Source organism: Ochotona princeps, chromosome 26, assembly GCF_030435755.1.
Source record: "Ochotona princeps isolate mOchPri1 chromosome 26, mOchPri1.hap1, whole genome shotgun sequence".
Lineage (NCBI taxonomy): Eukaryota > Metazoa > Chordata > Mammalia > Lagomorpha > Ochotonidae > Ochotona > Ochotona princeps.
Genome location: NC_080857.1, coordinates 6,145,454 through 6,160,248, shown reverse-complemented (window position 1 = coordinate 6,160,248; position 14,795 = coordinate 6,145,454). Strand labels below are relative to the sequence as shown.

Below are 14,795 nucleotides of genomic sequence, written 5' to 3'. Positions count from 1 at the left end.
GAGACTTCCAGGGGATCTTCTGCATCTGTTCCGCGAGGTGGGGCGGCTGACCCCTTGCAGAGCAGGAAAACAGCCTGGGAGCTGGGGGAGGCTGCTAGCAGGTGCAGCCTCAGCTGCAGGGAAGCCGGGCAGGTGATCAGTGCCTAGCTCGCCTCGCTCGCCACCTTGAGGAGGCTTGCGGCACTGCGTCCCTTCCAGAGTGATTGTGTTCCAAGAGCTGATTGTGATGTCAGGCTTGCTTGCTCTGCCCCTCGGGAAATGCACCCCAGCACCCATAAATAAGTCTGTATGTAATCTTCTGTTATCAGTAAGCTCCGTTTCCTTTTACACAGTCACCCCGTGCTCGCGAAGCCCTTTCCCACCTTCCAAGCCAGTTTCTGGAAGTGCCGGCCAACCAGTGAGTAGAGGCGGGGAGGTGGGTGGAGTCCACCTGGGGCGGGCAGCGTCAGGGGTGTCACCCGGAGCTACAAATAAATCCCCGCCCGTTCTTGACTTTCCTCATTAGTGTTGGAACAGGCTCAGCTCTACAATGGTTGGTGAGTGTCTCTCCCGCCCTGGGCAGTGAGGGCAGTTCGGTCACTTTCTGACCCATTCCTGCCTTTGTCCCTTTTTCTCTGTCTCGTTCTAGGACTTCGAGAAGGAGTTGGTGCTGCTGTTGGAGCAAGTGAGTTGTCCAACTCCAAGCCGTGGCCAGTCATTCACTGACCGTTGTCAGTGGGGTGTGGTGGCAGGTGGTGGGGCGGAAGGCGGTTGGAGAGTGGCAGGGAGGACCGGTGGCATAGGGAAGGGAGCGTCCCCTTCACCTGTCTGCTCGCAGCCCGCAGGAGCTGACAGTGGTTTCTCAGAGACCCCATCAGGCCCTTTTTATTCTTGTAGCTGTTACAGTGGCAGCCGCGCCCATGGTCCTGGGCGCTTTGGGCTTCACCGCGGGGGGCATCGCTGCCTCCTCCATCGCTTCCAGCATGATGTCTGCCGCGGCCGTGGCCAATGGGGGTGGAGTGGCTGCGGGCAGCCTGGTGGCCACGCTGCAGTCCGCGGGTGAGTGTCCAGGGTGTCATCAGCCTCAAAGCCTGGGTGCTGCTGCCTGTCTCCCTGTTCAGCTCAGGGCTCACCCTCTGTCTCTTCTGTAGGTGCTGCAGGACTCGCCGCATCAACCAAGGCCATCCTGGGTGCAGCTGGGGCAGGTTTGGGTGCCCTGATAGCGCGTATAACAAACAAAGACAAGCCCCCTCCATCAGAGCCGGATGTTGAAGAGGATCTCCTGGCAAACCTTCACCCTACCACATCCCTGGAGCTCAGAGAAACATGAATACAGTCATATGCAAACATGGCTCCTGTCTTCACTTCCATGTGGGTGGGGGGAGGCAGGACAGGGTTGGGCTGTCTCCTGTGGACTTTGTCCCCTTGTCCCAGCTGTCGTGGAGGGACCAGGGGAGATGGCAGGTGGACCAGGCCCGGAAGCAGTAGATGGCATGCTTTGTTTGGGCCCAGGCTTACAAGGCCTTATCTCCAGGACCCTGGAACAGTGGGCAGAGGGGACCTGTGCGGGCCTCCGTGCACCCTTCATTCAGGGCTTGAGGTGAGAGAGGCTCCTGTGGGTGAGCAGCAGCCACTGTCCCCAGAGCCCCGGATCCATCTGCATGAACAGCACCAGACCTCGCAGGCAGAACAGCTCGTCCTGTGGCCTGCCCACTTATGTGCCCCTTGTCCAGAGGTGTCCTGGGAGATGTGTGTACCCAGTGCTCCTGTGGGGCGCTGACTCAGGTTGGGTCACTGCTTCTGAGTGTGGGCAATTGGACTGGGCAGATTTTTGCACCAAGCTCTGAAGCCCTGACTCAACCCCTCAACCCAAAGCCTGGTGGTGGCCCTGGGATCGATGCTGTGGTGGACAGGAAGGGTCTACCCTGCCCTGCCCTGGGTTACATCATCAGGAGGACATGGTGAGTGTGCCATGGGGGCCTCAGGGGTCCAGACAGAGCTGAGAGCACAGAGGAGGCAGGGCGCTGTCCTGTGGGATGGCTGTGGGGCTTCCTGGAGGAGGATGAGCAGGCGAGTGGGGCACTGAATGCTGGCTGCAAGTCTGGCAGAGGAGAATGGTGTCAAACGCAGAGCAGCTCCCAGCCACTGGGCTTAGTCACTGGCGACTGGGGACTGGGGACTGGGGACTGGGGAGGGAAGCGGCAGAAGCGTCGTGTGAGGAGGAGCTAGGTGCTCTCTCTCTGATCCCCAGTCCCGATCCTATAGATCCTATAGCTCACGTACACAAGTAGCCACGTCGGTCACCGTGGGCAGAGAATCGGGCTGTGCATCCGCAGGGGAGGAGGACTTCCCGGGCCCCAGAAGAGGCCGCCACCGCTGATCCTCAGTCTGGGCCCTCCTGGCCAACGGAGGCCTGGACGATATGTCTGGCGTGAGATCCCCCCTGCGCCCTGGCTCCTGGGGACGCTGCTTGGCTCGCCTGTCCCTGCACCCGGGCCTCAGCCAGGCCTCAGCCAGCAGTCAGGCTGGACCTCCGAGTGCCTGGGGCTGTGGGAGCCTGCGGGGAAGCGCTTTCCTCTTTGCTCAGTTCTTGTCAGCTAGGCGCCACGGGAGTGCTGTGTTGGTTTACACTCTTTTTCAACCAGCCATCAACTTTGCGGTTAAAGCAAACAAAACAAAACAAAAGCCCTCGGATTTACTTAGTATCTAGTGTGTCAATAGAGCGTCCCTCCTCGGATGGGCTTTACAAAACGTCCCCTAGAGGGCGGTAGCATCCTTTTTAAAAAACTTGAAAAGTGGCTTTAAAAATCGAAGAACATTTCGAATCATTTGGAAAGTGAATAAAGTGAAATCAATCAGTAAATATAATCACCGATATTCATATTTTTGCCTTAGCTTGTTCACTGGGGCGGATGTGTGGTAGAGCGTCTAATTGCTACCTGGGGCTCCCACCGTGGGGGTTCAAGCCCAGCTACCTCCGCTTCCTGTCCAGCTTCCTGCTACCTGCAGCTCCGGGGACAGCAGGTGGCAGCTCACACACCCTGCCACCCAAGGCTGGACATCTGAATTGAGTTCCAGGATGCCGTCTTCCAACTGGCCGGATTCCGACTGTTGTGGGCGTTTTGAGGTGGGGTGCTCCCGGGACAGATTGTTTTGAGGGGCGTGTTGGGAGGTCTGGGGAAGGGTGGTCGGCTGAAGGACTACAGCTACAGCGCCCTCTGGTGGACTTTGTTCCAAGGTACACGCCCCATTGCAGGCAGGTGGGCTGATGCTTGTAGCGTGGGTGTGGCCAGGCTGTCCTGGGCCAGGCCTGGGGAAGGCTTGTCTGAACCTCAGGTCTCGCACGGGAAGAAGTTAGGCAGTACCTTCTTGCAGAAGGCTCTCACCCATGCCCTTAATGTCCCTTTGTTCCTGGAAACCCTGAAGGGGGACATGACCTCACTTATCTGGGAAAGGGTGCTTGGCAAACCTGGATCAAAGGGTGCTTGGCAAACCTGGATCAAAGGTGTGTGTGTGTTTTTTTTTTTTCTGGATCATTCCAGGTTCCCAAAATGAACACCAATGTCTGCTTTTCATCTTAAAAAATATATGCTGAAGTCATACCATCTATTTAAAAACCTCTAACGGTGCTCCATCTTGGAACAAAGTCTAAGTTCTTTGGAATACCTACAAGGCCCTGTGTCCCCCGCGTCTGTCCAGGCCCCTCCAAGCTCTTTCCATTCCTCTGGTCTCATCCATAGCCTTTACTGGCTCCTCTGGAATTTGGGATGGGGTAGTGGGAGAGAGAGTAAGACAAAGAGGCTCTGCCAGGTGGTTGGGTGTTCAGCAGGGAGCAGCAGGAGAGTCAGCCCTCCATGTGGGCTGAGCGAGAGGAAGAGGGGCTCTGAGGCAGCCAAGTGGGGCACAGGTGTGGTGGGAGGCGGTTTCTTCCTGGGCTCTCATTTCCATATCCTCCCCAGAGCTGGCTGCAGTTGGATCTGGGTGCTGAGCCGCTCCCGACCTTGTTACTGCCTCCCCATGGAATCCCACTGACCCCTTCTTGGGGGTGGTTTCTTGCACTCCTGATCCGCTATATTCCCTCGTAAGTCTTCAGCGTGATCTCCTGCGTGACCACCGTTGCTGCACAACTGGGGCTTCGAGTAATAGACAGGAAGAAGTTGGGGCTGCCCGTGGTGGAGAAGAGCGTTAAACCCACCGGCCAGCAGAGCGAATGTGTTTTTTTGGAAGAAGACAATCTGCAGCTTTGGAGGCATTCCCAGGGCTGCTGGGCACCCCCACCCCAAACCCCAGCGTGCGCCCATCCTGGTCCTTGGCAGCAGCTAGACACCTGGTGGGAAGGAGAGGACCTCACTCGCAAACACACTGGGCCTGACTGCCGGCCACCTGTACGTTTGACTTGTTACCATGTGGGAGTGTCCGTCTTTCTCCCTCAGCAGGACCGAGAGCAAAAAGGCAGGCCTTTTTTGATCTTGCTCGGGGACAGCGCCCTGCGTGACATCTGTGGAACAACGGGGGGGGGGGGCTGGGGGGGAGGGCAGGTGGTGAGACAGACGGGATAATCCATCCATGGGGAAGTGTCCTGGCATTCGTGATGCAAGTCACAGGCACATGGGACCTCCCAGTGCCATGCTCCTTGCCCTCCTTTTGATTGGATGAAAAGTTGTGCTTGATGCTGAGGAAAACCAATCCAGCCCAGCTCTGCATGGGTGCCACCCACAGGCACTGCCCGGGGTTCCTTGTCCCTGTGCACAGGCGTCCTGGTTGCTTCCTGCCCTCCTTAGCTTCCAGCCCTTCTCTGTCCTGGCGGGGTGAGCTGACTTCAGAGCTCCAGTTTCTGTGCCTGCCATCTAGGGAAGTGGGGCCAAGCAGCCACACATCTGGGGTCCCACAGCGGGGCGACTGGAGTCTGGGCCAAAGTAGAGCCTGTTGATCTGTTGTCTGATTGGCAGACAGGGATAGGGGGTGGGGGAGTTGCAGGGCTGTGAGTGAAGCCAGGTTCAGCAGCGCCTTCTGCTGAGCACTGTGAGGTACTGCGTGGGGTGCCTGCGCCCCAGTTGCGCTGCTGGAGACCTAACCCCAAACCACAGTGTGAGAACAAACATCCCCTCCTAGGGCGTCTGGCAACTCCCTGCATAACCACTCACTGGCTGCCTGCACGGTCATCTGCATTATTATTATTTTTTAAAGATGTGTTTATTTATTTATTTGAAAGGCAGAGTTAAAGGAAAGGAGGGACACACTCTCTCTCTCTCTCTGTCTCTCTCTCTGTCTCTCTCTCTCTCTCTCTCTCTCTCTCACACACACACACACACACAGATCTTCCATCTGCTGGTTGACTCTCCAAATGGCCACAACAGCTGGGGCTGGACCAGGCCAAAGGAGGGGCTCCATCAGGGGGTCCCATGTTGGTGCAGGCACCCAAGCATGTGTGCCATCTTCCACTGCTTTCGGGGCTGCATTAGTCCCCTGGTGGACTTGGCTCCTTCTGGCTCCAACTGGGGGGATTTAAAGAAAAATGTATGCCCCCCTGTGGTTCTGGAGGCTGAAGGGCTGGAAAGTGGGCGCCCTGTTACTGTCTTAACCTAAGGCTAGGACTCGGACCAGCCTTGCCCTGCTACCCAGAGCTACGCTCATGGTCCCGGGGGGCGGGGGCTGTGGCTTCAATCCCTTGACTGGCCCAGCTCCAGTCATTGTGGCCTTTTGGGGGGTGAACTTGTGAATGGAAGATCTCTCTCTCTCTCTCTTTGTAATTCAGTCTTTCAAATAAAAAGAAGAAGAAATTGTGCTGTGGTTCTTCAGTCCCTGGCCTAGTGAAGAGGCCCAGTAAAACACAGTTCTTCCCTAAAGTTGCCTGTGGCTGTGGGTGGAGTACACCCATCCCAGAGGGCTGTGTCGCTGTGCAGGATCAAGTGTGCTTTCTGGGCTGCCCTTGGCAATGGAAATGGGGCACATCAATTATACATTGAGCACAGAGGCTGCTGCTGTCTTCTGGCAGGGCAGGTCGGGTCTGCGCTGGTGGCCAAGACGGGCTTCCAGATGGAGGCAGGGCTGTCTACCGGCCCCAGGGCACAAAACAGGTGGGAAGGTGGGGATGGGACACTCAGCCTGTGGGCTGCCAAAGAACAAGGAGGCCTGTGGGCACCACTGGCTCACTGGCCACTGACAAGGGAGCAGCTTGCTCAGTCAGGCTTTCAAGTCTTGGCAGGAGGAGAGTGCAGAGAGATCCAGTCCCTGTGTCACAGTACTGCCTGGGCCACTCGACTCTGGGGAGGGGAGAGGCCAGGGAGTCTGGATTCATTTGCAGAGCAGCTGGGGAAACAGCGGCTCAGGGCTGTGGGGCCAGGTGTGGGGAAACAGCGGCTCAGGGCCGTGGGGCCAGGTGTGGGGAAACTGAGGCCCAGGGCCTTGGGGCCAGGTGTGGGGAAACGGAGGCCCAGGGCCGTGCGGCCAGGTGTGGGGAAACGGAGGCCCAGGGCCCTGCAGCCAGGTGTGGGGAAACGGAGGCCCAGGGCCTTGGGGCCAGGTGTGGGGAAACAGAGGCCCAGGGCCCTGCAGCCAGGTGTGGGGAAACGGAGGCCCAGGGCCATGCGGCCAGGTGTGGGGAAACAGCGGCTCAGGGCCGTGCGGCCAGGTGTGGGGAAACTGAGGCCCAGGGCCGTGGGGCCAGGTGTGGGGAAACTGAGGCCCAGGGCTGTGGGGCCAGGTGTGGGGAAACTGAGGCCCAGGGCCTTGGGGCCAGGTGTGGGGAAACGGAGGCCCAGGGCCTTGGGGCCAGGTGTGGGGAAACAGCGGCTCAGGGCCGTGGGGCCAGGTGTGGGGAAACTGAGGCCCAGGGCCGTGGGGCCAGGTGTGGGGAAACGGAGGCCCAGGGCCGTGCGGCCAGGTGTGGGGAAACGGAGGCCCAGGGCCTTGGGGCCAGGTGTGGGAAAACGGAGGCCCAGGGCTGTGGGGCCAGATGTGGGGAAACAGAGGCCCAGGGCCCTGCAGCCAGGTGTGGGGAAACGGAGGCCCAGGGCCATGCGGCCAGGTGTGGCCTGCTGCCATCTGGGCTTCTTCACCTTAGTCATGCTTGTGCCTTCTCATGACCCAGACCTTGACTGACTAATCTGTTTTTCCATGAGACTGGCATCAAGGTGCAATATGGGTGCTGGTTGGAGCACCAGCTGCTCCACTTCTGATCCAGCTCCCTGCTGATGTGCCAGGTACCATGGTCCACACAGTCCCTCGGGATTCCCACATCATCGTATCCCCTGACTTCCAGCAGATCCCCACTTCACCGTACCCCCCACCCCAGCAGATCCACGCTCCTGTGCTTGGGAGGTGCTATCTTTCAACTTGATACATGTTTCAAAAAGTAACAAGTAAAAGTTGTAATATTTGTTTTCTTGTTCAATTTATTAGTTTGGAGGTTGGTTTTACCTTTACATCTTTGAAATTTTTTATTTAGTTGCAAAGATTTATTTATTTGGAAGTCAGAATTGCAGAGAGAGGGAGAGAGACAGAGAAATCTTCCATCTGCTAGGTCCCTTCCAAAATGGCAGCACAGCAAGGGGTGGTGTGATCTGAAGTCAGCAGCCAGAAGCTTCTTCTGGGTCTCCCACATAGGTACAGAGTCCCAACGTCTTGGGCCATCTTCCACTGCTTTCTCAGGCCATAAGCAGGGAGCTGGGAAGTGGAGCAACTGGGACTTGAACCGGCACCCATATGAGATGCTGGTGCTGCAAGCAGGGGATTAGCCTGCTGTGGCATCATGTCTCCTCCCCTCCTATTTTTCCCATTTCAAGTTTACTATCTGGCTATCTCTGCCTGGACTCCAACATCAGCTGCTGCCTCCCAGGATGCACAGTAGGGCCCACGTGAACAGTCACAGGGCTTGATCCCACAGGCTGTGGTATGCTGTGTGGGCGTTGGAGCAGAGGCTTAACCCACTGTACCTGATGCCCACCTCTAAAATAGCTTTTTCAAAAAATACATTCAAGGGCAGGTGTTTGACATGGTGGCTCTGACCTCACTTGATCATCTGCATCCAAGGTCAAAGTCCCTGGGTAAAAGTCCTGGTTTTGCTCCAGATCCCAGCTTCCTGTAAATGAGCTGCCTGGGGCTTGGGGACAGCACCTGAGGGCTCAAGGACTTGGGTGCCTGCACCCATGGGTGACAGCACTCCAGGTTCTCTGGATGGAGTGAGCACACAGGCTGGCTTGTGGTCCTTGCCACGCCTCTGCCTTGAGATGTGATGAATCACATTTGCCTCTGCCCTTCTCCAGGGCCTCGGCTCTCCCTTGACCTCTCTGTTCCTTTGCCCTGCTCTGACAAGCACTCTTGGGGCCCCTAGATAATAATGGACTTAACTGTGCAGGGGATGCATAATGAAACGCTGTGTTTGAGTCCTCAGTTCTAATTATGTTAGCAAAATGAGTTGACACAAGAAACAGTGGTCACACGTTCCTGCCAGGCAGCAGTGGTCGCTTAGCAACCTGCTGGATCCGATGTGAGGCAGGTCTTGTTTGTGTCCAGGTTCCTGTGTGTGCAGAACTGGAGTTGAGTACGCAGAGCTGTTCTGTGCCTGCCTCCAGGCTCCCTCCAGCTCTCGCAAAGCAGCCACATGACATGGAGCCTGTGCAGAGCTGTAGCATTCTGGAACTGCTCCGCAGGTTGGTCTGCAGGTGGCTTGAAGAGGAGCGAGTCTTACCTGCCTACACTATCTAGCGTCTATTACGCTTTGAGTTAAAGCACTCTTCCTGGAGTAGCACAGAACAACTCTTTAAAAATTTGATATTTATTTATTTTTATTGGAAAGGCAGATTTACAGGAAGAGAGGGAGAGACAAAGAGAAAGATCTTCCCTCCTCCAGCTCTCTCTCCAAGTGGCTACAACAGTCAGAGCTGAGCTGATCTGAAACCAGGAGCCAGGAGCTTTCTCTGGACTTACACAGAAGGCGCAGGGTCCCAAGGCCTTGAACCATACTCTGCTGTGTTTCCAGGCTGGAAGAAGAGAACTAGATTGGAAGTGGAGTAACTAGGACTTGAACTGGGACCTGTATGGAATGCTAGCTTCACAGGGCAGAGGAGTAGCTTGCTGTGCCACCATGTAGGTCCCCAGAACAACTATTCTTTTTTTTTTTTTTAAGATTTATTTATTTTTATTGCAAAGTCATATATATATATATATATATATATATATATATATATATATATATATATATAGAGAGAGAGAGAGAGAGAGAGAGAGAGAGAGAGGAGGAGAGACAGAGAGAAATATCTTTCATGCAATGATTCACTCCCCAAGTGACCACAACGGCTGGTGCTGTGCTGATCCGAAGCCAGGAGCCAGGAGCTCTTCCAGGTCTCCCACACGGGTGCAGAGTCCCAAGGCTTTGGGCCGTCCTTGACTGCTCTCCTAGGTCACAAGCAGGGAGCTGGAAGGGAAGTGGAGCCGCCAAGATTAGAACCGGCACCGATATGGGATCCCGGCGTGTGCAAGGTGAGGACTTTAGCTGCTAGACTACCACACTGGGCCCAGAACAGCTATTCCTAAGATCTGCCTTAGCTTCTACAGCCCATGCTTCTCTTCTGGGTTCTGTTGCTGGAGTGTTCTGTGGACACGTTTCATTTCCACATTATCCCCTGCAGTAGAGGGCCGGAGAGGAGAAGACACAAGGCCAAGGGCACACAGCTCCAGATCTGCCTACACTGTGGACTGCTAGAGTGACCCCTCTCTGTGATAGCTAGGGTGTGACACATGTTACCCCTAGTCCAAAGCCCAGCATCCAGCCATCTTGGTTCGGGATGTGGGAGTGAGGAAAGCCAGTCTTGACACCGTGTGCCAGGTCACCTGTGTGCTGTCAAGATGTGCTGAGTGAATGAGTGATTGTAATTCCATTCACAACCACACCTTACGCTTGCTGTGCAACCAAGGCTGAACATAATGGTTTTCATTACCCAATGCCCTGGAGATTATTTTTTTTTCCAAAAAACAATATCACTTTTGCACATTACTCAAGGATTATAAGTTCTCATTGTTCAAATTATGGTTCTCGATAATTATTGTGGTGACACAGGGAGAGAAATGGACCTGCCCCCTCTTATGAAACAGCAAGACAGTGTGAGTCAGGAATGAGCATTAGCGGGTGTTGTGGCAAAACAGGTGGCAACGGGCTGCCTCCAGTTCTGTTTGCCAAGACAAATGCCAGTGCACAGCTTTATAGATCCTTGCATGGTCTCGCTGAGACGTGGTGGGAAACACTCGGATGCCAGCTCCGTCGGCTTCAACCCGAACGTGAGATGTTCCGGCTCGGGCTCGCTTCTGAGGGCTTCGCAGCTTTGGGCCATACCATGGGTGTGTGTAAGCTGGGTCTTCACTAGAAATGAACAAAAACTGCCTGTCCCTCCTGTGCAGCTTGCAACCTCAGGAAGCCTTGCACAGCGGCCCACCTGTGTCTCCAGGCTGTGTCCAGCAGCGAGGGTTAGAGCTTTGGACGAACAATCAGTGTTCACTCTCTCTGATGTCTACTCATTGAGCCTCTCTCCCATGTTTTCTGTCGTCATCAAAAGGCATCATCAGGAGCTTTTACTGGCAGATGCAAAGCCAAGTCCTGGTGGTGCGGAAGCCTACTGCACGTGCTTTCTCCTCCCCCTGAATCTCGTGCTATGCCTTATAAGTATTTTAAATTTTCACTTTTTATTTCATTTGAAAAGGAGAGACAGAAGGAGATCTTCCATATCTTAGCTTACTCCCTAAGCATCCACAGTTGCCAGTGCTGGGCCAGGCCAAAGCCAGAAGCCTAGAACTCCATCAGGCCGAGTTCTCAGGGCTAACTCTCTGAGTTAGCAGAGAGCTGGAATCAGAAACCACGGAAGGCCCAGCCGAGCCAGGCACTCGACTGGGGATACAGGCATCCTACGTGGCATCATAACTGCTAGCCCAGTGCATGCCCCCGGAAGTAATTTCTGAGTAGCCATACTCAGTTCTGGCTTACTCAGAGAAAATGCATTCTATGAAAAAAAAAGTTGTTTGAAAATCAATTCAGTAATAATAAACAAAATGCTCATCTTTTACTTAAATACCAGAGTTACAGAGAAAGATCTTCCACCTGCTGGCTCATTCCCAAGGCCTTGGGCCATCCTTCACTGCTTTCCTAGACCATTAGCAGGGAGTTAGATCAAAAGTGGAGCAGCCAGGACTTGAACTGGTGACCATAAGGGATGCCAGCATCACAGGTGGAGGATTAGCTTGATAGGCCTCTGCACCAGCCCCTCAAAGAGCCATCTTTTAATTTCATGTTTTCCTGATCCTTTTGACAAGCTTGGCTATGTGTACTGCATGAAGCCGCGCTTGTAAAAAGGTTGTGGCGCTCGTGTCTCTTCTCAGGAGACTTGGGTCACTCTCTCTCTCTCTCTCTCTCTCACACACACACACACACACACACACACACACGGTGCGTCTCCTTTAGACCCCTTTAAACGCCTCTCCTAGCTCTAGCTTAGTCATGTGAAGCTTTATAACTATTTTTACTGAGTAGAAAATACGCAGCAGAGTGCCGGGAGCCAAGGCCTCGCAGCTTTTGCGTCCCTGGGGCACACAAAGGTGTGAAGAGAACGGCTCCCCAGTTGTAGGGCCAGCCTGGTAAATCCCTTTCCAGCTACTTGAGTGCAGTTTCACGGACACTCAGCTACCCCTGGAACCTGCTGATGCACTGTTGTTAGCCCTTGTGAGATGGTCCCTGGAACTGATGTGAGCTTCGGAACTAATGCCATTAACAACATCTTGGTGAGCGGCCTTTAACAATTTATGTTGTCCTGGCCACTCACTCCCATGACCCTTTGGCTGGAAGAGCTCAAGGATGTTTGTACTAACACTGTAAAACATGCTTTCAAACTAATTAAGGGGTTGTTAAGCCCGTGGCTGTATAGGGAATTTATCTTTAATTTTTTTAAGATTCATTTAATTTTTATTGGAAAGTGATACATACAGAGAGGAGGAGAGACAGAGAGGAAGATCCTTCGTCCGCTGATTCACTGCCCAAGTGGCTGCAACAGCCAGAGCTGCACCGATCCAAAGCCAGGAGCCAGAAGCCTTTTCCAGGTCTCCCATGCAGGTGCAGTGTCCCAAGACTTTGGACCATCCTCAACTGCTTTTCCAGGCCACAAGCAGGGAGCTAAAAGGGAAGTGGAGCAGCCAGGATTAGAATCGGCATCTGCATGAGATCCCAGTATGTGCAAGGTGAGGACTTCAGCCACTAGGCTATTATGCTAGGCCCAACAGGTGACTTTTAAAAAAATATTTATTTATGATGATATTTACTTAGTTGATTAGTGTCGAGAATTAGGGGGAAAAGGGCGAGGCCATTGTTTACATATTTTCTTTTCTTTTTCCTGTATCTGGTGGAGAGGGAGTTACAAGGGGAGAGACCACATCCAGCCTCTCAACCACCTCATTACCTGATGGCATCCCAGGGTCTCCTTTGTGGAGCGTGTTCTGAGGGTTCTGCTCAAGTGGCTCTGATAGTTCTGAGTTGTTGTTGATACTGCCACTCCAAGGACAAGGAACTCCTTCCAATTGGCTGATACAGTCCAACTCTGAGTCTCCATTCACCCAGAAGTTTGTTGTCAAGCTTCCTTGCTGTAGTTGATCAGTTTGTTCTGCCCTCCTTCCTCTGCAAACCAGTGGGTGCTGTAGCCCAGCCCAACTCTGCCCACCACACACTTAGCCCTCAAATACACCAGGGGGAGCCGAAGCCCAGTAACCCTCACTGAACCGCCCCCAGCTCTAGCTTCTGTGCCTTTCAGCTTGAGCAGTGGACTGGTCCAGTCTGTCTCATATTCCATTCAGACCTCATATATACCGTTAGGTATTGAAGACTAACTCAGCCCAGCTGACTCAACCCTCCAGCCCACACTCATGCGGTGGGTCCTGCCAGGCTCGTCCCCAGTGCTGGTTCTCATGTTCACCAGTGGGAGTTGCAGCCCACCAGAGGTGCCCACAGCCTCCCCACTGGACCCACACCCTGTCCCAGATATTGCACTCTCCAGGTGATTCTGCAGTCTAGCTCGACAGGACTTGTACCCAGTCCCAGCATTTGCCAGCTGATGCTATAGCAAAGGCCGACCAACCTGCTCTTATTCTGGCTCATGACTGTACCAGTGGATACAGTTAGCCCAGCTTGGTTCTCCCCCAATCCAGTTCACATGTAGGCCAACAGGTGTTGTAACCCTGCCCAGCTTAGTTTATCCCCCCAGTCCCAGCTTTCATGATCATCAACAGGAGTAGTGACCCAGCAGTGAGATCCCCACTACTCCCCTACCTGGTTCACAATCACCCCTACCTCCCTGGTCTTGTGTGTGCTGCGGCCCAGCCTGGTATGGCCCGTCTTACCTCGGCATTTGCTGGTGGGTACTGTAACCTGGCCAGGCCCAGTCTGCCCCTGTTCTAGCTTGCACTGGCTCCTGCTGCCACCCAATTCTCCTGTAGTCAGCCCCCAGTCCCAGCCCTAGTGTGAACTGGCTGGTGCTGCAGCCAGACCCAGCATGTCCTGCACCCCATTGTGGTTCTCATACCTGCTAGTGGGTTTTATGTACTAGCCCAGCCTGGCCTGCCCTCAGATCTGAACTACTCATATGCTAGCAGGTACTGTAACCTGGCCTGGGCTGGGCTGCTTCTTCCCTTGGTTCTTGCACTCGTCTGCAGGGACTGCACCATGACAAAAGAGTTCCCTAAGCTCCTCCACTGGGTCTCCTCTGAGTGGCAGATCTCATGCCCACTGGTGGATCCTTGGCCCAGCCTGACTTAGTCCACCTCTTGTCCTGGCTGGAACAGTAGCCTTGCCCAACTGGCCCACACCCAACCCAGTTCTTACTGTTGGGTGTTATAGCCCAGTAATACCTAGTCCATGCCTTAACACAGCTCTCAGGTGGCCCTTTCAGTGGGAGCTGAAACCTAGATCAACGAGCACCAGTGGGTGCTGGAGTCTAGCCCTGTCTGGTGTGCCCCAGACCGTGTCCACACCCATGCTAAGAGACACTGCAGTCATGTCCAACCCAGACCACCTCCCCCATTCTGGCCCTTGCACTCACCAGTGAAAACCACAACCTAGCAGGGTATCCCCTTAACTCCCCAACCAGGCCTGTTCCCAGTCATAGATCTTGTGTATGCCAGTGGTTGCTCTGACCCAACTCAGCATAGCCCATCCACTGTCTTGACCTTTACCATCAGATGCTGCAGCCTGCCCCCACTCCCAACCGTAAAGTGCTACAGCCTGGCATGGCCCACATTTCAGCCTGGCTCCTGCACTTGCCAGTGAGCTAAGGTTGACCTGGCCCTGGCCAATCCACCCCCTTCCAAAACCAACTCACACACTTTCTAATGGGTGGAGCTACTCTGTCTGATCTGACCAACACCTGTGCTGAATCATATGCTCACCAGTGGGAGCTACAGCCCACTAGGAGAATTTCCCAAGTTCCCCCACCGCCCCCACCCCCGCCAGGCCCAGACCTTACACATGCCAGCAGGTGCTATGCCCTTATCGGTCATAGACTATCCACTCCGTCCTGGCCTATGAATGAGTGGTGGATGTTATGGCCCGGCCTGCCCTATGCTGTATTCTTGGGTGTGTATACAGGTGCTGCAGACTGAGTCAACCCAGCCTGTACCCAACCCTAGTACTCATGAGTGTCGGAGGGGTCCATGGTCTTGCCTAGCTCAGCCTATCACCTTCCCCAGCTGCCAAGCAAACCAACTGAAATTTCAGATCACAGGGGTGGGCCCACACATCTCCCACAGAATCTGCCTCCAGATCTAGTTCTCTTGCCTATCTGTTAGTT

At 54.4% G+C, this 14,795-nt stretch overlaps 1 protein-coding gene across 1 annotated transcript; it reads left to right on the top strand.

Moving 5' to 3' along the window:
* The first annotated feature begins 624 nt into the window (after positions 1 to 624).
* On the top strand, positions 625 to 1,309 carry LOC101527052 (interferon alpha-inducible protein 27-like protein 2A). The gene is made up of 3 exons (XM_012926789.2): positions 625 to 664; positions 877 to 1,038; positions 1,131 to 1,309. The coding sequence occupies exons 2-3, from the start codon at positions 900 to 902 to the stop codon at positions 1,307 to 1,309; spliced, it is 318 nt and encodes a 105-aa protein (XP_012782243.2). The 5' UTR covers positions 625 to 664; positions 877 to 899.
* The last annotated feature ends 13,486 nt before the right edge of the window (positions 1,310 to 14,795 follow it).